The 22,064-nt window shown below is 38.3% G+C and overlaps 1 protein-coding gene across 2 annotated transcripts in view; it reads right to left on the reverse strand.

The window, feature by feature from the left end:
- Positions 1-22,064, reverse strand: part of Plxdc2 (plexin domain containing 2) — a 407,901-nt gene that overhangs the window by 38,208 nt on the left and 347,629 nt on the right. For both annotated transcript variants that reach the window (XM_033759775.1, XM_019205160.2), the window contains exons 11-12: positions 18,663-18,813; positions 17,299-17,337 (exon numbers count right to left, since the gene is read on the reverse strand). In XM_033759775.1, the coding sequence (XP_033615666.1) occupies positions 17,299-17,337; positions 18,663-18,813 (190 nt within the window). The remainder of the gene's footprint in view (positions 1-17,298; positions 17,338-18,662; positions 18,814-22,064) is intronic.

Raw genomic sequence — 22,064 nt, forward strand, 5'->3', positions numbered from 1 at the left:
AGGGCATATTAAAGGTTGTTGAATGTGAAGGTGAAGTAAGTACTCTATTGATAGTCTTTGATTTTAAATTCTTTCACTATGTACTTGGTTTCCAGTTTAATATCACTGCTCAATTAAATGGTATTGGTTTTGCATATTTATGAGTATTTGAAGACAAACTGCAGGGTCCTTCTGTGCTAAAAATTGTGAGCACTGTAAATGCAAAACTGAAATGTAAAGAGTGCAAGCAAGTGCTTAGTAATTCTCATAATGGAAACTCAGTTCATTCACCTCAAGGGTACATTCCTCAAATAAACTGATTTCGCTTCCTTAGAAGAGACAACAAACTATCATGTCAACTTGGGAAACAGACATTCCTGTGGGTCAACTGATGGTTCTCTTAAAGAAAGATGCGGGTGAAAGGAAACTGCACCTGATTCAGGTACAGACTTCGTATTCAGCTTTTCAGGGTTCTTTAGGAGTTAATGGAATATTCAAAAAAGATCAGAAGGGATTTAGTCCTGCGTGCTTAGAAATGTCTTTTGCCCTTTTATTCATGTGCAAAAGCCAACTACTAACCTCATACATATAGCAGAAGTCAAATGTTTCACCTTTATTTAGCTTTAAATTCTTTAGTAAGAGGAACTAATAACCAAGAGGAAGAAGAAACCATAAAATATATTTCTCAAAGGAGAGTGTGGAAATAGATTTTTAAAACTATACAAAATTCAGGCCTTTTTTTGGCACTCTGTTTAAGACATAACAAAACACAAATGAAGCACAGAAAATCAATAATAAAGATATTACACTCATTTGATCCACTGAGCAATCTGCATTGTGTTGGTGGCTTTTTAGTACTTCATAAGATGAAGGTCAGTATTGAGATACAGAGGACTAGAGGAATGGTTACATCTCTCACAGCAATCTGTTACTGTTGGCTAAATTTTAGCTATTGGAACAGTGAAGATGACAGATTTATAAAAGGCATTAAGCACAAGTAGAAAATACTCAAGACCTTATCTGAATATGTAGTTTGCTATATTCCATAGAAAACTTATGAGCAAATGTATTGATAGAAGGAAGATGAAAGAAACAAAGAAGGAAGAGAAAGAAGACAGAAGGAAAGAAAATATAATATGTTGTTTCTGCAAAATGTAGCACTTAACTGTAATGTAGCACTTACTCTTTTTTATAATTTTTTCCCTAGTGTTTTCATGCATGTCAGATTGACGTTGTATATTTCTAGGTCTAACTCTCTACAATAGTTAGGGATTTTAATACATTGCTAAAATCATATCTATTTTTAGATCTTGCCCATAATTAAGGTACAGGAAAAAGTAAGCCTAAAATAGAAAGATTCCTTTAATTCACTTTAGACTAACTCTACTGGTCTTAAAGTAAAACACTGTAGCCCATACATTCCATAATGTATTAATGTCCTTTGGGGAACTGAGGGCCTCACGTGCTGGATGGGCTGATGCCTAAGTGTTCTTTTCTAAGGCCTCAGAACGAAGTTAAACTATACTTGAAATCTTAGTGTTCCACTTTTGAACTAAAGACACTCAGGCACACAACTTTCCCTATGGAATATTATCTAAGCCGCTAATAAGTTAAAGTATGCAATGAAAGAAAATACTGCGATGAAAGTTTTAACTAAATTGACTTTCCCTTGGAAGCTTCCCTTATAACCCATCTGATTTTGTAGTTCGTACATTTTCTCTCTTTTCCTGTCTATATGCGTGACTGTGACCTTGGTCCCATGCAGAGTTCCCCCCAGTGCTTTCTGTATTTTCTAAATTCTTTTAGTTCTTCCATATTCATAATCATGGTGGTATTATTTTCTGGATGTTAACCAGATGGCCAATTTGTTCAGACATGAGGGTGCTTGGATTCACAGTGTGACCATCGTGAGTAGGCATTTGTCTTTCACATGATGATACCGCCACTGGAAAGATTTACATAAACACTGTGCAAAGAGGTGAAACGGGCGCACAAAACACATCTGAGTGTGCTATGTATGGTGAGAACAGCATCTCGGAGTGGCAGCTGGCACAATATTTTTATTTTTATTTTTTTTCAGTCTGTGCTACTACGGGAGAGCTGTGAGATTTCATTCAGGGAAACACACGAAATGTTTGGGTCTACAGAGCTTAGAGTACGACGATTTTTTTTTTTTTAGCAATAACCCATGACTTCTTGTCTTTGAAAAATGAAGCTAAATAAAATTTCTGTGAAATCCTATTTTTAAAATGCTGGCTTCCATCCAAAGGAGGGACTTTGGCTAGCAGTCACCAAACGACAGCCTGCTTCTAGCCTTATTAAGTGACTGCTGTCTTTATTCATGCTTGTGTATAAGCATCTAAAAGAGTGCATTTATGGGTTTCTAACTATGTTGAGACTGAAAATAAATCCCTGGAATAACCCATGACTGATTGTCACTGCTTGGATGTATCTCTGCTGCTCTCTGTAATAGTCCTCCTGTGCCTGTAATGCAGCAATCAAGATTGGAATAAGACCTGACTTCAAAATTTTCCTAACAGTTTTCTGTACCAACTTATCTTTTCTATTTCAAAATACATTTAAGAATTGTTTTCAAAAAAAATATCTCTACATCTACAAAACTATACACATAAAAGAAATCTTTGTATCTCAATTTTTCAGCCAAATGTGAAACTGGAGTTTCACAAACTGTTTTTTTTTTTGTTTGTTTGTTTGTTTTGTTTTGTTTTTTGTGCCTGCCAAGTCCATGCATGGTTAAGACATTAGGGTTTTTAGTTACAGAAAAAATTAAGTAGAATTTTCCAGAAAAGTACATTCACACTGACTAGAGAACATCACAAATGTCTCAAAAAATACTTTCAAGCCCCACTGGTACAGAACAGCGACTCCTCATGCCACTGAACACCACCTATCCAAGAGCGAAAGGATTTGTGCTGAAACAGTTCTGGGCGATCACAGTGAAGGTGCGCCACCCTCTCGGGTACGGCAGGCCTTCTGAATATGGAACAGGAATCCTTTTCAGGGCTGGGAATGGAACTCGGTGGCTAGAGTACTTGTGCAGAACAGGAGCAGGACCTAGGTTCTATCCCTGGCAATGCAGGAGAAGACAAATGTATGCTCCTCATTCTATTTCTCACCAGGGTGGAAGACTCAGTTACTATGCAGCTTGGAGGCCTCCATGAATAGCATCAGGGCTATCAGGGCCCCAACTGTGGGATAACCTTATCTCTTTTCCATAAAATGGGTACAACCTCACGGTGGTTGTGAAGACATGAGATGATGCTATCTCTAAGGCATTTGGTGTTGTGCCTAAAATACAGCAAATTCTCAAAATTCTCAATGGAAGGTTTGCTCATAGTAATTGCTGTTTTACTCATTACTAAGCTGTACTATATTGACTCTATCACTGTTAGAAATACTGCTGTTAGTGCTAATTATTATTTTATCCATCACTCGTTCCTCTCACTAATGGCTATATTACCAGGACAATACAAAGTCATTTGAAATTATTCATGGAACTAGCAAGTCCAGTCTCTCTCTGGAGAATAAGGTCAGGATGAGTGAGAGCAAGAATGTCAGTAAATCTTTTTTCCTACAGAGATCAAGGTCGATCTCACATGCTGCCTAGGGTAACACGTGTTCCCAAGTAGTAGCTGGGACACGGGAAGCAAGCAGGACCTGAAATCACTATATGAACCGTAAAGGTGCAGCTTCTGGGGTCCAGGGAACCTATCCAGGCAAAGTCAACCCCTTCGTGGTCATCAGGAAGCAGCCCCTTTTGAAAACTGCAGCATATGAAGCCAATCCCAAGTTCACTGGTCCCTCTATTGACCCTTGAAATTAATGACAACCTTCCAGTCTCCAAAGAAAGCATGGATTTAGTTGCTGGAAATACCAATGTGGCCCTGTGGCGGGCGGGCTCAGGATTGAACCATGCAATCCTCTGTTGGCTGTAGTTTGATATCTACGATGATGGAGGAATGAATAGGGTTTATACACATGCTGCTTGTAGCTCAAGGCAACAGACTCTGGTGAAGGGGAAAAAGGAAAACCCCAAACCAAAACAGTACTTGGGCAGAGCCTTAAATTTCCCTTGAGTTCGTTATTAGAATTAACAAATTGTACCATACATATTGAGGCTAGAAATAAAAAAGAATGAAAGCCCTGAAGACCAGTTTTGCAAGGTATTTATGTCTCGCTCCTTAGCAATATGGACAGAAGAACACAGCTATACTGTGTGTGTAACAGAGAGAGAAGCAGTTAACCTCCTTGGGAAGAAGGGTGTCATAAAATAGTGCTTATCACATTGTCTGCTCTGAGACCCTGGGATTTCAGATCTTGAAACAGAAAGCTCCATGTGCTGAATGTGGACTAGAACTCAGGTGTACCCAGGAGGCCACCTGGGTGGGCAGGCGATACTTCTCTAGGTTGTGAAGATGCAGGGACTACAGCACTCTTTCAAAATGTTGGGGAGGGAATAGATTTGGAGAAGTAGCAGAGATACTTTACAAGTCAGTGATCTGGTGAAGTCAATGCTGCCTATGTTTGCTGAGAGCCTGGATAACTTTAGGAGGAGGAGGACAGCCAACCGAAGGATACAGTCAACAGTCTGCCTCAGAAACAACCCTCCCGGCACGATGACACCGGACACACAGCTCCATTCCTTATAAACCAGGTGTCCCTGGGCAAATTCCTTAAGCCCCTGTGCTTCTACTTCATGCGTGAAATAGGATTACACCAGTACTTTCTGCACAGGGCACCATGGAGGTTTATGAGTTAAGCATGCCAAGCTCCTAGAGCACTTGCTGGATACAGGAGTAGCCCAGTGACTGCTAGATAGATGAGTCACGATTAGCAACTACACGGGAAGGTTCTAGAAGTAATTTAAAGCAAAGTATGTTGCAAATAGTCACAAGTGTCATATTTTAGACCTACAGATTAAAGAAGCTAGTTTGCTATGAATAAGCCTGTTTGCTTTCATGGAGAATTCCAAAAAACCTGAAAGAACTTATCTATGAGAACTGTACACCCCGGTCAGACAGAACTATCACAAAGAATCAACAGTTGGGATCCCATTGTATTAAAAAGCTTTTGCACAGCAAGAGAAACCACCAACAGAGCTAAGAGACAACCTACAGCGTGGGAAATTTTTTTTACCAGCTGTTCCTCAAAGGACTACTATCTAGAATATATAAAGAACTCAAAAAAAAAAATCAGATCCCCAAATTTAAAGACCCAATCCAAAAATGCGCATCTGAAGTGAGTAATAGACACTTCTCAGCCGAAGAAGTAGAAATAGCAAATAAATATATGAAAAAATGTTAAATGTCACTGGTCATTTGAGAAATGCAAATTAAAACAATCCTGAGATTCTACCTAACTCCAGGACAAATGGCTGTTACCAATAACAAATGCTGCCAAGACCTTAGGGAAGAAGGAACGCTTCTCCATTATCGATGGGAGCACAGCCTGGGGCAACCACTGTGGAAATCAATGTGGAGATTCCCCAAAAAATAAAAACGAGAGGTTCCATTAAACCCAGCTATTCCCCTTCTTGGTATCTTCTGAAAGAATTAAAAGCATCATACCACAGTGATACATGCACCTCCATGTTTATAGCAGCACAGCTTGTAACAGCTAAATCTTGGAAATAGACCAAAGGGCCATTAACTGAAAAAAGGATAAAGAAGATGGTTTTTGTTTTTTAATACAATGGAGTACTACACTCAGCCATAAAGAAAGATAAACTTGAGACATTTGTAGCTGAATGGATGCACCTTGAAGCCATACTCTTACATGAAATGAATCAGACACGTGTGGAAATATGGCAAAAAAATGAGAAAAGAAGGGAAAGAATGGAAACAAAGTTTTTGTAAATAAGGAGAGGAAGAGAAGTTGAAGGGAGGGTAGGAGAATGTGAAGATATAAGACTCAAGACATGTCATGTGCAGGTACAAATTCCCTACAATGAATGTGATTATTATGTATAGCTAAACTGTACTAATAAACTTAATTAACTTTCAAAAAGACTGTTCGGTTTGATTACATTTTTCCTGGGAAGAGAAACTTTGACACGTGAAAGGAAATCTATATCTGACTTTTGAAAAGCATATTAAAATGTCTTTTTTCTCTTCCTTTTTTTTTTGGTACTAGGGATCGATTCTCTTCCTTTTTTTAAATCCAGGTAAAATTTGTATTCTGATGGATCTTAAATCTTCAATTTAGCAAATTTTAAATAGCCATATAAACACAAGTGGCTATCATCCAAATCACGATATGTAACATTTCTGTTTCTGATAGTCTCCACCTTCCATTAATCCTTACCAACTCTCACCCATGGGGAACTATTGGGCTGATTTCTATTATTGCAGATTAATGTTGCTTTTACTTGAATTTCATATAAATTGAATCATACTGGCGTACACTCTGATGTGTCTGGTCTCTTTTACTTTACAGTACCTTTAAGATGTATCTGTATCATTAGTTAATTCTATTTTCTGCTGAACAGTAGCTCATTGCATAAGTGTAATCAACTTGTTTATTCTTCTGTTGATGAACATTTGGATTGTGTCCAGTTATTGACATCTCTGAATATATTTGTCTCATATAGTCCTGTGCAAGATATTTTGGGATTCACTTGGAAAACTGCAGAGCCGTAGATTTTCTGGCTCAGAAGGACTTTACAAGAAATGTCCAGATGGTTTTGCAACATGGTTATACATTATTACATTCCAATGAAAGATGTGTATAAGATCAAGTGTACCTACCATATCTTCATCAGTATTATGGTTATATACTCAGTATTAGTTTTATGCCTCCAATGAACCACATTTTACCAATATCACTACTGTATAGTGTTTAGCAATCTTCATGGGTCTGAAATGGTATCCATGCTGGTTTGGGTTGTCTTAGTACTAAATTTAAGCATTCTTTTCAGTTTCTGAATATGAGTCATTCGTACACTACAGAGTTACTGTAAACATTTTCTACTCTGTATGACCTGCTTTTCCTATTCCTAGCGTAAGTTTACAAGAAATAAATTTTCAATTTTGATGTCTGATTTTCTACTTTTCAAAATTGGTCTTCTGAGGGGTTATCAAATTTGTTAAACTTTTCAATCAACCAACTTACGTGATTGTGTTAATACTCTGTTGTTGATCTGTTTTTTGTACTTCATTGTTCTATTCTTATTTTTATTTTAGTTCTTCCCTTTTATTAATTGTATCTTTAATTGACAAGTCATAGTTCTACACATTTAATTATATGGGGGCTTAACTTGGCCATGTTCTTAAACTTAAATCAGAAGCTTGGATTATTAGTTTTAAACATTTTTCTTTTCTAACATAAGCATATAGACTGTAAATTTCCTTCCCAATACTGTTTAGCAGCATGCCACATATTGTACCCATTGTTAATTCACTGACTATTTTTAAATTTTTCTTAGGGTTTCTTCTTTTATTCATCTAATACTTAGAAGTGCTTTTGACTTTTTGCTTGTTTGGGGATTTCCTAGATACTTAATTTTCTTCTCAGCCTCAGTTTAATTGCCAAAAGCTGTAAATATGTGCAGTGTGTCACGGGATGTTATGCTACATGTATACAGTGTGGAATGATTAAATCAAAGTATTTGCCATGCCTATCACCCTATAGACTTATTTGGTTTTGGGGTAAGAAGAGTTAAAATCCACTCTCATCAATAGGTACCAAATTTTTATTGGTTCTTATTTCATCCTTCTGTCGTCAAAAAATATGTTCTCTATGACTTCAATGTTTTGAAACCAGAGATGTTTTCATGGCTCAGATATGGACTGTGTTGATAATCACTTCATGTATATTTGAAAAAAATCCATATTCTACAGTCAGGAATGGTGCTGGAATTATTATTCACAGGTAAAGTGGTTGGCAATCTAGTTCAAATCCATATTCTTAAGTTTTTTTGTATTTTGAAACTAATTTGTAAAAATTATAATGTTTTTCCCGATGAAATGACCCTGCTTTCATTTACATACTTCCTCCTGACCTCTGTGAACACACTTGAAGTCTCCTGGCTTGGACTTCACAGGACATCAGCATTTCTATGGTTATGTGTGCAGTGGATTTATTTTTCTATCACTTTACCTTGAAGCATTTTACATTGGTAGACCCTCACCTTTTGTGCATGTTTCTTATGCATAGTACAGAGCTGAATCCTGTTTTGTTTTTTTTCTTTTCTGTTCAGGCCTGGGAATGACACCCACGGTCTCATACACGCTGACCTCTACCACTGATTTACACGCGCAATGCTGGACCTGGCTTCTTCACAGGGTCAGTGTGGTAAACTATGATTGAGGATTATTTACACTGAATATAATTACTGGTAGGGTTGGATGTGGTCCGGTGTGTTGTTGCTTGTTTGCTTTGTGTTCGCCTGTTATGTGGGTCTTTGTTCCTTTTTTCCTGCTTCCGTTAGATTAAACATGTATTTTTTTAGAATTCCATTTAAATTGTGCAAGCGGATTTTTCACTTGCTATTTTTTTGTTTTCGGTTGCTGAACATAATGTTAGCATGTGTTAAAACCACTTATGGTTGGAACTTTATCCAAAAAGTTGTTAATTCAATATTAGAATTGAAAAAATAACATTTGGTTACAACCAAAGTTGCTTACAACACTGTTATAAATTAGCATTATATAATTGACTCCTGTCCTACACCCAAGACACATTTAAAGTCTTGCATGGTATTTCTGAGCACTGCAGAAAAAACCTAAAGCAAACATTTGTTTTATTTAATAGAAAGTAAGCCACTGGAAACCTAGATGTTAAAAAAGATTAAACTTAATTTACCCTCTAACGGGTTAAACTACTCTCTCTGAAGCATTACGCCTTTTCAAAAAATAGCATGTCTGTTCTGCGTCATCATTTCCTTTTTGTAATTTCTTACTATGCCGTTTCAGAAGGAGCACGTCTTTGGGTCAGTGACTTAGCTCGCTGGCACTGTTCCCGCCTTGCATGAGCAAGGTCCTGAGTTCGATCTTTGGTTCTGGGGGGGAAAAGAAAAGCATATCTTTTCTCTCCATCAATAGTTCCTTTTGTTCTTTTGCTTAAATTAGATCAGCCTAAAGACGCGAGCAAATAAACACTGGCGATTCAAGCACATATGAACAGAATTTAGTGCTGAAGTCAGAAAGCACAGACTACTGCATCCTCAGATCTGGGGGTTCCAAACGCACCCCACAGGTCTGTTACACATCAGCAGGGGCTCCTCTTCCCACTTCCCAGGTAAATATTTTATGGGTTCTCTCAATTCCTGGACATCCTAGTCTGGCATCACCTGGCTCACTCATTATTATTTTGCTTCTTATTCCAGGTACCCCCTTATTAATGGGGGACACATCCCAAAGTTCCAGTGGATGCATGAAACTGCAAAGCACCAAACCCTTGTGCTTTGTCCTATATGCCTTGCAGTGATGCTGTGCAGTACCGGATTCTCTGTCCTTCCTGACTCTATGCCCTGCGACCTGCTCTGCATTACTCCTCTTGTTCTGTGGCTCTATTAGTAAATAAAATACGGATTACTCACACACAAGCATCACGGCCCTCAGCCAAGTGATCTGATAACTGAGAGGGCTGACAGGGGCTGGATGGGCAGTGGGTACAATATGGTTGCACAGGTGGAAGGAGATCTACACGCTGGTTCGTATACAGTGGTACAGGGCATGACTTCATTTAACTACTAGTTTTCTTAACCAAATCTCCAATGTCATATTTTCTCTTACTCTCTTTTTTTTTTTTTCCTTTTTACAGCATCCTTCTTTGACCTCATTTACCCTTGGAGGCTCACCTAGCATTTTTATGCTGCTGATGTCCACTTAACACCTTATTCTTCTATTTCTCAAGTGAATTTCAGATACAGAAAAATGCCCAATGCCCATCTCCATTTGGATGCCACCCCAATACTTCAAAGTCAAGCAACTCCAATTAAAATCACTGCCTTCGCCCCAAGCTGTCTGTCTTCTTGCATCCCCTACCACTTGGCACCATTACTGCGGAGATAACTCACACCCAAGTTTCGAGAGCCTTCTTCCTCACTTGCCTATCACCTGCGTCACACAGCTCATCAGTTATGAGTTATGCAGCTTCTATTTCAGTCTGCTCCTTTCTCATCCCTTCCCCACAGTACACCAAGAATGACCTACTGAACACGTACAACTTGTCAGACCTCCCCAGTCTAAATCACGTCTCCTCAATGACTTCATATATGCAGGACAAAGTTCAGACTCCCTTGCTTGGCATAAAAGGCTATGGATGCTGGGGCCCTACCCATCCCTCTGCTTTGCCACCCATAATCACTCTCTGTACATCTTTATCCAAGCCAAAGAAAAGGTGGCAACCTCTTAAGAGATACGCATCCAGATCTGAATGTTTCATGCTTGCGAATCTTCCTCTCTGCCAATCCTTCTGCTGAAAACTCCTTTCTTCTGTTCCTGTTCTGCATATTTCCCACTTCCCCAGCCCCATTCAAACCTTGGATCAAGCATCAGTGATACTTTCCCAGAAATCTAGATTTGTTTAGATCCCTTTTCTCTGCCTTCCCACAGTTTTTTTCTAAGTCTTCCTTGCATTCTTTACACCACACAGAATTACAAATTTCCTGCTCTATGCTGTCTCACTGGGCCACTTCCCTCTAAAGACAGCAGAGGCAGGCAGCAGACCTTGTTCATCTTTGCACCTCCACCAACTAATAATGGGCCGAGTTCAGAATGCTTAGGAGTGTTTCTTACCCAAGGCCTATATACGCTAAACAAGCACGCTACTAGTGAGTTACATCCTTAGCCTAAGAAATATTTCTTCAATAAATCAAGTTGAGTCCAATTGCTATAAAATTTCATCTGACTTTACAGGGGCATATTTATTATGTTAGTAGCGCAAGGTCATGCTATGGACTATCCATTTTAAAAACATAATAATTTTTACACACATTTAACACAATGGCAAACTACACACGAAAACATGCTGTAACACAAACCCTGCTCTGGGACCAGGACTGAAAGCTTCCGGAACCAAAATCCAATAATGGTATACAGAAGTAGCTTTCCTTCTGCCAGAGATTCCCAAACCCAGATTCCTGACAGAAACAGGAAAATTAGGTAGGAAAAGAGCACAGACAGGAAAACAGTTATTGATCAGAGGATGAGCTAAGGCTTTTTACCAATGACAAATGGGGAGTATTTCGGGATATTTCTTGGAAGACAGGTTCTATCACATTACTTCATTCTATGCTCTGCCAGTGTGATGTCCTTACTGGTTTTTTTTATCTGTGCCGGATACCAATTTTTCAAACTATTAGGTTGAGTAATGAAATCACATATCTTGTAGGTAAAAATGTGTTTTAAAGAGTCAACAACTTCATCTACCTCAAAGAGAACATACTATCTTTGCTAAAACAAATCTGTAACAGCTTAAATGGGCAAATTTTCACATACTATATTCAAGTGAGTTACAAGGTAATAAAAGCTTGCCTTAGCTTGCACATCCTCTGCCTCTGTAGTGCAAGATGCATTGTCAACACAAGGAAGGAGGTACTTTCTGGTTGCCACCAATAAAAATGCTTCAGAGAAAGGCATGAGGTGCAGGCCAATGGGTGGATTCAGAGTGAGACCTGTTATTTTTATTTGGGGGACCCTGGCAGAAAGAACTCAAGAATTCACTCAAAGCTTGGCACTCAAAGTATGGTGTGAAGTGTGGTAGCAACCCATCACGTAAGAGCTGGTTAGAAATGCAATGCAGACAGGTGTGGTGGTGCACATTTCTGACACAAGCACTCTGGGAAGCTGAGGCAGGAGGACCACACATTTGAGCCCACCCTGGGCAACTGAGCAATTTAGCAAGACCCTGTCTCACACTGAGAAAAAAGAAAAGGGTGGGGATGGAGCTCAGGGTGAAGGCCTTGGGTTCTATCTGTAATAATACATTAAAAATTGTGTAAAAAATGTATAGTAACACATTTAAAAAATGCTGACTCCTTGGACCAAACCCTGCTGGTTAAAATGAAGTTAGTATAGGACAGGTTAAGCTTAAAATTTGCCTACACTAGAATAGTAAAATTAGATGAGAATGACCAAGTGAGTTCTATTTGCAGAGAAATCTTTCGTTCTTGAAAATCTCAAAATTTTCTGAAATACAAGAATTTTCACCATTATAGTATATATGTACTTAGAACAGAGTTAGTGCTGACATGAAAAGTAGCCAAACAAAGCAAAAGATAAAGCTAAATGTCAAGATATTCTATGGTTTTAGAAACAGAAAATAAGAGGGCCAGGGATTTAGCTCAGTGGTGCCGCTGTCTGCCTGGCAAGCGCAAGGTCCTGAGTTTGATCTCTGGTACCCCCACCAAAAAAAAAGAAAGAAAGAAACAGAAAGTGATAGCTATTCAATAGCCTGTCAAAAGGAAATAACATTTTCCCTTTGCTTATAAGACTGTGATCTATACAAAAGAAGTAGATAGAAAAAAAATAACAAGGAAAGGGAGGAAACATAGTGAAAGACATATTGCCTTGATAATTTATATATGAAAGCCAAAAAAAAAAATCGACTGAATGATAAATGAAATATTAGGTACTTGATCTGTCGCAAGACTAGATAATAAAATATAACCTTAGACGTGAGAAAGTCAGAATAATGTTCTAGCATTTTATCTTTGGATGAAAAGTCTTATATTTAGGAATAGGAAACCAAATACACCACCATGAAACCTTAGATCAGCCACTTGTCAGGTGTTTCAAAGACTGTCTGTTAGTATTTTGAAACCAATCACTGCAGACGCGGACCTCTGGATTAATTTATTGATGCACTGCACTATGTAGCAATGTAGCACGTCCTTGAGGAAGATTCCACCCTCAGATTTTAAAAACGTGCAGCTTTTCAGAGCCCAGGTTTGGCAAATTCTCAGAGCTAAGAAGAAAGAACAATTACAGTACCACCAGTGTCTGTATTGTGCTGACCCGTAGCACTGATACTTTAACTATTAGCAATTAAGAATTTATGTGTAAAGTTTTAAAAAGAATCTTAACCTAATCAAAGACAACGGCCTTTAAAGCAATCAATAGAGAATGTAATCTTTGGTGCTTTGATAAACACATTGACAGATTTTTAGACAGTAAATCTATTCAGGATTTTCGAGCTTGAAGTAATCTTTTAATATCTGCAGGGTAGCAGTGGCACAGTTCAGTTTGTTAGCTTGAGCTGAATATGGCTGAAAATTTTACTTCTCAGTTGAACACCTTTGCCCCTGATTTAACTTGCAAACCTCTCTTGGCCCTGGATAGAACTTTACTCAGTCTGCCTCTTGAGGACCTTTACATTTCTAATTAGGTGGTGAGAACAACTGGGAAGCAACCTATTCAAATGTCAACGGAGGCATTATCTTGATACCACAGCTGAAATATATAGCCAGGTCATTCTTTAAAGAATGACTGTGCTAATCTAATACGCTGTTGCTTGGATTTGAAAGCCCAAAGAAGATGTTGCTTAAAATATATAAGCATTATCCACACATACAGCGTATTTATTAATTATCAATTTATTTAGAGACAAGGTCTCGCTATATATACTTCAGGCTGGTGTTGAACTCAGTATGTAGCCCAGACTGGCCTTGACCTTCAGGGAGCCTCCTGCCTCAGTCTCCTGAGTGCTGGGATTACAGGAGTGTGTCACCACCACTAGTGGACAGTGCATTTAAAGAATACAGCTGGGAATACTGCCAGGTGAATTAAATCTGAATTTCTAAAAGAGACTGACAGAAATCAAAATTAGATTTGGAGCATAAACTACAGGACACACCTCCAGCTTGGGGGCCACAGGCTGAGGATTCCGACAGCTCCTAATTATTACACAGGGGGATCAATACCCTGGGACTTCTGTGAGAAGGCTAAAATAGAAATGGACGCACAAATACACGAGAAAAGGAAAATTCACTTTCAAACAATCAGAAGCATATTCAATGGTTACCGAAAAGGGCAAGGAATCCAGTGTGAGCCTGGCTTCTATGTGCAGTTCGACTGCTGAATAGGGAGAAGGGACAAAGAGTAGTTCTTAGGGAACCAGGATTGGTCTCAAGGCCAAAGCTCTCTGCTGAGTTCTGCCCCACACTGCCTTGGCGACCTACTGCTTTGGGCCTTAAGGCCGATGCAGAGGTGTTAGGGATTATAGGAGTTCGTTGGCGCGCGTACTGCTTTCAAGTGAGTGCTGGGAACTCAGTTCATGTTTAACTAGCATTGTCCATCCTCCTTTCCCCCAGCCTTCCTGTTGTTTCTGTAAGTAGGGGACAGGTATATTATTTGATTGGGATTGCACCTTACTCTGCATTTAATATTATCCACATGCAACTAGTGATATTTCAGGTGCAAATAAAATGCCGTTATTGAATTAGATCTCCTGAGATAGTACGCATTTACAGTGGTCGATCAAGGTTATATCTCAATAGATGTGGGTCCTGCACTCTTAGCTACCACTTTTGTTTAGACCTGTTTGTGTTCTTCTCTTCAAATTCTTTAGAGAGTTTAGAATTTCCATCCAACTTGGAAGGCTAATAAAACTTCTCCAGTCACTAGCCTGAGTTTGCAAAAGAGGAATTCTGCTGTGTGACTTTGGTCATTTTATGCTTAAGCAAAGAGTATAACATAAGACAAAGAAACATCTCCAGGAAAGCATCCTTATAACCACATCAGCTGTAGATTCCATTAAAAAAAAATCAACTACTTTAACCACAGAAATGCCCTGGAAGGGCTTAGGGCAGAGATAATTCAATGCTTAAAGGAGACAATGAACGGAAAGACAGCCACTGCTTTCTAGCTACACACTGACTGTTCTGTAACATGTCACCCATCTTTTCTAGGGAAACATGTCAATATATTAAAATGCTTTCAGACAGCCAATTATATATAAAAAAATTAAAGAAATAAAACGTGTTAAATTTCTTGGTGACAACACCTAGCAATGTATAAACATTTACTAGCTTGTGTGTTTTTTAAAATCATTCTCAATAAAGTACTAGAAAGAACTTAAATGAGGCACAATTATTCATTTTTACTGCAATCTTGCAAAACATTTTAAACCAAGAGGAAGGACAACTCTGAATTCTGTTTGCAACATGTATAATTGGCTAATGAAGTTAGATTTAAATTAGCACTCCTTCTTGCATCTTTACATTCCATAAAGGAAATGGTAGCATATTATTTTAATAAATATGCTCTAAGAAGTAGTGTGTGATTTCCCCTGATGCTGGACAGCCAAAACCAGGGCCTCCTGCAGGCTAGAAAAGCGCTCTACCACTAGACCACAAGCCCAGGCAAGTACTCTTTTGAAGGAGTACCTTACTACTGGTTAGTTTTTCTCTGCTAACTACAGTTCAATATTGTCAGGATAAATGCTTTGAAAACAACTCTTGACACAGAGGGAAAAAAAAGGATGTGGTATTTCAGAATTCTGGCCAAAAACTGCTGCATAGAAATTATTCCAATATCATAAGAAAATAAAACAATGCACTGTCCAGTACATCAGAAACCCTACACTTTCATCTTGGGGTTTCCTTCACTTGATTTCTTAGGATCTTATAGTATTTGTAATGCATTGCTTTAAGAAAAATCTTTACGGTTAGGATTCAGTGAAGCTTTAAACAGGACTAAGGTTTTTATTGAGCTAACTGGTAATATTTTAGACAATCATTTACCAAAATGTATTTTACAAAGCATTAAGTCCATGTGATGCTACTGATAAAAGGTTTTACGACCAAATAATACCAGATAGGAAATCTTTGTAATCATCTTGAAGATTCTTTCGAACGCGTGTTCTCTAAAGCAGGGTATCTATCTATCCAAGCCCTGTTTATTACGATAGCCTCAAGTTTGCAGGAAAGCTTTGCAGTTGGCAAGCATTCAGCAGAAGAAAATGAATGAATGTTACACCCATTCGATCACAGAAATGCTTTGCTTTCTGTTTATAGTACTGCAGAACATGCAAAACAAAACAAAAAAAAGAATCCAAAACCAGGTAGTGAAAAGTATAACTAACATTCACGTAACTTTCACCTCTCCGGCCTCTCGGGGACACCTCCTCCATTCCACTCCCCCATATTCTATTTCTTTCCTCAAAGTGGGGTAGCCATAACTTTAGTATGGTGTCTGCTCTGGAGGGACTTCAGTTGGGGGACTGCTAAAATCCCTTCAAGACTTAAAATGTCAGTTTATTTCTAGCCAGTACATTTGCAAATGGTAATCTGTAAATCTATTCACTTATGGCATTAATGAATAAGAAATGAATGAGATAAAGCACTGTAATACAGAAGATAATTGATGTAACAATGATACTGACTTTCAGATAGCCTGACATAAAACCTAATGAAGAATATATAGACATATGAAATTATAGAAATGTTGGTTATATAACATAGGCTAAGGAACTTAGGAACTCTTCTCTACAATTAAGTGGAAGGGAAAACATCCTCAACCATATGTGGTGTATCACACACATCAATACTGCTGAAGAAATCTCCTGGGGCTGCACAAACAAAACCACACTAAAAATCAGTGTCACCAGGCCTTGTAATAGATGCCGTCAAGAAAAGGGGACTTCCTTCTTGATCCAAATAAGCAATTGCTAATGAAGATTTTTTTTTTAATCAACATCCAGCATACTCCAAAGGAGAATGCACGAGCTGACATAGTTTGGTGGGAAAAGAACCATGTGTAAAAATTTAGTTAATATTTTTCACAATATTGTCTTGGTAAAATCTTTTGTCTTCAAATTTTCAAAGGCTGGAATAGGTAATTTTAAATTGTTTTAGAAAAGCGTTAAGTATGTTACTAACAAGATGTTCTTATGAATAATTAATTTTTCTCATTTGCATTATGGAACAGATGACAAGACTAGCGTGACTCCCACAGTTACTGTCTCGTTTTTTAAACTTTATAGACCAGTTGATGTAGTGAAAAAAAATAATTGAGCTCAGTACCCACAACAGTTTAGATCACTACATATACAACTAAAAAATAAAAATAAAAAATAAATACAAAATAAAGGACTAGAGCAACAAGGAACAAGATGATCCACGATGACTTCTCCATTACCTAACTGTAATTGATATGGTGTAGTTTCATAGACACATGTAAGGATTAAGATTTCAATTCATGTTGCAAGCAAACCCCCTGTATCCCTTGCTTGTTGAATACTAATAAAACTAGAGGAAATCTTGTTGTTTTGAAGCCCACATGCCTCTTCTCACCTTAGAACGAATGCAGTAAATTAGCACCTGAAATGTTTATAACAGAAAACATTCATTCTTACCTCCATTATCTTTTAGATGTAGCGCTATCTTGGTGTCATCTGGAAGAGAAATTCAAAGTTATTACAACAGAAAATGACTTTTAAAGGTGCACAGATCCTATAACTAGTAATTGCCTAGTTGATGGCCTTAACTGTAATATGACTGGATTTTGATGATGCAGGGAGTTAATTTCTAGTTCAGTGACAGCAAGAACCAGCTTGACGTGATGTAGTACTAAAACTTCTTTCAGAGATTATAAGAACCAAACTTTGGCAAAGGATATAGAATCATTCAGTTTTGGGAGAAAGATAAATAGCCATGCCTTAAGTTATATCTATTTTTAACTTAACCTATAATAGGACTTGTCGTTATAACTTTATTTAAAAGTTAAGATCAAGCACAACTCAATTAATTGGAAGAGTCAGGATTTATCCACATTGACACATTGAACTTCAAGAAAAGTTAAATGGGTTTTCATTAACAACAAATATAGTCAAAAGCACTTATGAAAAGATTTTGTCCTGAAGGACCATGAGGTAGGCCGTGCCTTTTCACTTGGGTCGCTATACCTTGTTGTTAAGGGTAGAATATTACAGAGATATTTCTCATGGGTTTTAATATAATGATGCCAAAATAATATCAATTTGAATATGCTGCTTTCAAGATCAATAGAACGCATTAGGCACTTGCTACCACCTCACTTTATCCCAATAGCCCGATGGCATCCAATTACATTTCAATTCAAAGCAATGGCTTCAAATTTAATGTAACTTCCTCTTTAAAAGAAAGCAAGGCTATGACAATAATTCGATAAGACGGAACGTGAGCCCCCAGCCGTGTCCTCATCTTTCTGCCTACTCCCTAGCAGCACCATTCAGAACAGAGCGTTATCAAATGGTGGTTAATATGCCTTCCTCCCCGTGAACTGTGCCTGTGTACTAATACGGTAGTAACTCTGCCTTCTCTGTAAGAGGAAGAGCAGTTGTTGTTACTCTCACCATGCCTCTATATAGGCTGTGGACTAACATTCTTCAGTATTGACTGTATTCAGGAGATATTAGCATTAATAGAATAATCTATTTGTCAGGATCCAAAAACAATGGGAACCTCATGCATTTCTGCCTTCCCTTCCCGTGACTGCAGTAAATTCAGAGACTACTACATTTAGCTTCAAAAAAAAAAAAAAGAGATCTATATTTTTTCCCAGACTAAAAAGAAGCCAGATTACAAGTAACAGCTGGGTCTTAATAAAAGACACGATGTATGAAAAGAATCCCAGCACAGACTTTCAGTCCATAGTACTTTTTTTCTCTTTGCCCTTTATCCCCCCTTTCCTCCTTCTTTTCTTCCTTCTTTAAGAAAAAGCAAAGTATGTCTTGGGCACCTTCTGTGGGCAGGCTGGTGGGCAGCTGTGAGGTCGCTGCTTTTCTGGTGGTGGTTAAGACCCTGAATTGTGTGGTTGTCGCATGGACGGTGGTGGTGGTCTGAGAAGACGACTCCGTGGATTCTGCATTCTCACACATCTTCTCTTTTGACTAGCGAGAGATACAAAAGGGAAAGCAGAGCAATCACACATGTGTTTCAAATATCTTATCAAAGAAGTTGTGACGTAAAAGCACAAAAGGCTCTCAAATCAATGTGAACAATACATTGTTTTTGTGCTGGGATACATTCAGTGACGTGGGTAATTTACCAAGTCTATAAAAGAGAGAGAGAAAGAGAGAGACTAGGAACCACCAGTGGGTGGAAAACACCAAAGTTTGGGATAAATCCCACCAACTCAGCACATATCTTCTCTTTTGACTAGCGAGAGATACAAAAGGGAAAGCAGAGCAATCACACATGTGTTTCAAATATCTTATCAAAGAAGTTGTGACGTAAAAGCACAAAACTCTCTCAAATCAATGTGAACAATACATTGTTTTTGTGCTGGGATACATTCAGTGACGTGGGTAATTTACCAAGTCTATAAAAGAGAGAGAGAAAGAGAGAGACGAGAGAGAGAGAGAGAGAGAGAGAGAGAGAGAGAGAGAGGGAGGGAGGGAGAGAGGGAGAGAGGGAGAAGTAGATAGGACAGAGTAATAGATTTTTGGATTTCATTTGGCCATTAACCTTTCATATTATTGTTTACCTTGTTCAAATGTAATGTTTATCAAAGACATAATGTCAAAAGGTAAAAGTGGAAATTTGAAGAACAACACGCATACGTAGATGAGATTTATAACATGCTTAAGTACGTGAAGAAGGGCTGCCTTTACTTTCAATCAAACAAGTCCCAAATCTTAAACATTTGCTAATAGCTCCAGCCTACGTTAGGGTCTCAAATTTAGCCTGCCACATGTTGAATAGACATTTGAAATGTTGTTTTCATTTACAAATATTTAAAGACCACACAAATAAACAGCGCTCACATAAACACTTAGTTTGGCTGACCCTAGCAGCGCTACAATGAAGTCACCAGGAAAAGGTACATCTCCTATTTTTTTCTTTTTATTGATAGCCTATCTTTAATTTTCACTGTCACAGTCTCGAAAGCTGAAACATTTACCATTAGTGTTGCAACTCGTCGCTTTGTGCTTATGAGGACTTTCTCTCCGGCAGGCCTGAGTAGGAACCACGATCTCCATACAGTAGTACTCACACCATATTTGAAAATTCCAAAATAAACACCTTTCTTCAACCCTCATCTAATCAGTAAAGTGCTGTGTATACACACCTTCTCTGGTTAATGAAGAGTTCTTACACAGCTTCCTTTTTCTAACTGGATACGATGCAGGCTTCTTCTCCATTACGAGTTTTACTATCCCCAGGGCCCACTGAGTACCCTGGGTTGCAGTTCCCTCATCTTTTCAGCAACACAGAGCTAACGATCACCTCTGATTCAACTGCAGCCGTAACCCCCGCACCCGCACAACCTTCTGATGGAAATGCTTTAAGTCTAAAATAAAAACTCAGTTATTGTGCCTCAGGCTAGCCCTGTACCATGTTCACTCAAATCCCTCTTATCTTTTGACTACCTAGAAAACCTAAGCACAGTGATTTTCCCTCTGTAGCATCCTTTTTTATTCCCTCCATCACTGTAATCTATTTTCACCAGCTTTAAGCATCTTGCTCTTTTTCTTTTCCCACACACTTTCAGATCCTCAATTCTGTACGTAGTAAGATCTGCCCTTGCACAGCTGGAGATGGTCACCAGGAGCTCACACTGAGCTTCGTCCTCAGTGGGCTATTGGGGTTGCCTGGCCGGGCTGCTCTGTGTGGTTCCTCACTTCCCCGCTGGGGCCCACTTCCTCCATCTCTACATCAAACTAGCAACCCGTCACCCTACTTGCAAGTCTACTCCATCGGCTGACCTTTTATTCTTTGATAAAAGTGATATCATGAGCTACATTTCTTAACCAATCAGCCTGCTCTCTCCCATCTGAACTGACCTCTGAGCGATCACAGACACCTCAAATACCAGAAGCCCACAATGGAACTTGTCATGTTATTCTCCACCTGTATTATTGTTCCTCAAAGAAGAGTACCCCCAAATGCCCCAGTGTTTAAGGTGAAATCCTGGATTCAGTAGTCCACAGAAATACAGACAGACTGTCTCTAAAGAGCCCTGCTCTTGCAAAACAAATAGATCCTGGAGAAAACATGAAATTTAAAGCAATATTGGAATCTGTGGGAAGCAAGGAAAATCTCCAATTGTGTATTTCCATTTGTTTTCTTCATTTTTCTAAAACAAATTGAGCTGTAAAGAGAAGAGGGCTCTTCCTGAGGAAAAGAAGCCAAAGTCTCCACTCAAAGGAGACCAACCCTTGAACCGCTCTTGGGGACCATAAATCAGAACCTCTCTTCCCCTCATAAAGGCAGGCCCTGCAGCTGTGGCATCCCCGAAACCCTGAGTCCCATCATCAGCCCTCTTTTGAGGGAAGTTTCACTTACTTGGGTCCTGGGGATTCCCATGGAGTAAGATTAAATTATATGCACCACTCACTAAAGGACACAGAGTTGAAACACAGAAAGAGTGCATGACAAAGAGGCAGCAAAAACAGTGCACAATGAACAGCACAGCTGGACTTAACTACTGAGGTCATTCAATATGGAGTATGTGAAAATTATGTATGGGACATTTAAGGAAGTGAAAGGCAAAAATGTAAAAACACGCTGCTAATTTGAGACTATAAAAATGACCGGATTTAATCAAGCATCAAATTTCAATTTTAGAAATTTAAATTGTTATTGTTAAAATGACTTCCTCCATGAATAAAATAAAGGACTGAGCAAGATAAAGAGAGAATTCACAAATAGGCAAATATATCTGAAGAATCCTCCACAGTGTAGCATAGAGAAATAAGAAAGTAGAAGATATAAAAGACAGATTAAAAATACAGGAAAAAAATTAAAAGATCAAGCTTACCCTCAAAAAAACTCAAAGGGTGGAGAGAGTAGTTAACAGCACACTGATCAAATTTGATCTGCAACCCAAAACTTGCATGCTTTTTAAGAATATGTATAAGCTGTTTATGCAATATTTCACAATGACTTCTAACCAATTTGAAAGAATTAATATCATATGCAATATATTACTGAAAATTCAATTAAGTTAGAAATCACTAATAAAAAGATACACTTAAAAGTTCCCTTAATTTGAAAGTGATTTAATTCACAATTCAATGTAACTTCAGTTAAACTGTTAATAAAATTTACAGGTCAATAGATTTCCAATCTTGATAAATGAATCTAATATTTGTATGAGGGACAAAAGTCCTAAATAGTCAAAACATTTGTGGAAATG

The sequence above is a fragment of the Fukomys damarensis genome, unplaced genomic scaffold, assembly GCF_012274545.1.
Source record: "Fukomys damarensis isolate Sample0158 unplaced genomic scaffold, DMR_v1.0_HiC HiC_scaffold_37, whole genome shotgun sequence".
NCBI classification, from domain to species: domain Eukaryota; kingdom Metazoa; phylum Chordata; class Mammalia; order Rodentia; family Bathyergidae; genus Fukomys; species Fukomys damarensis.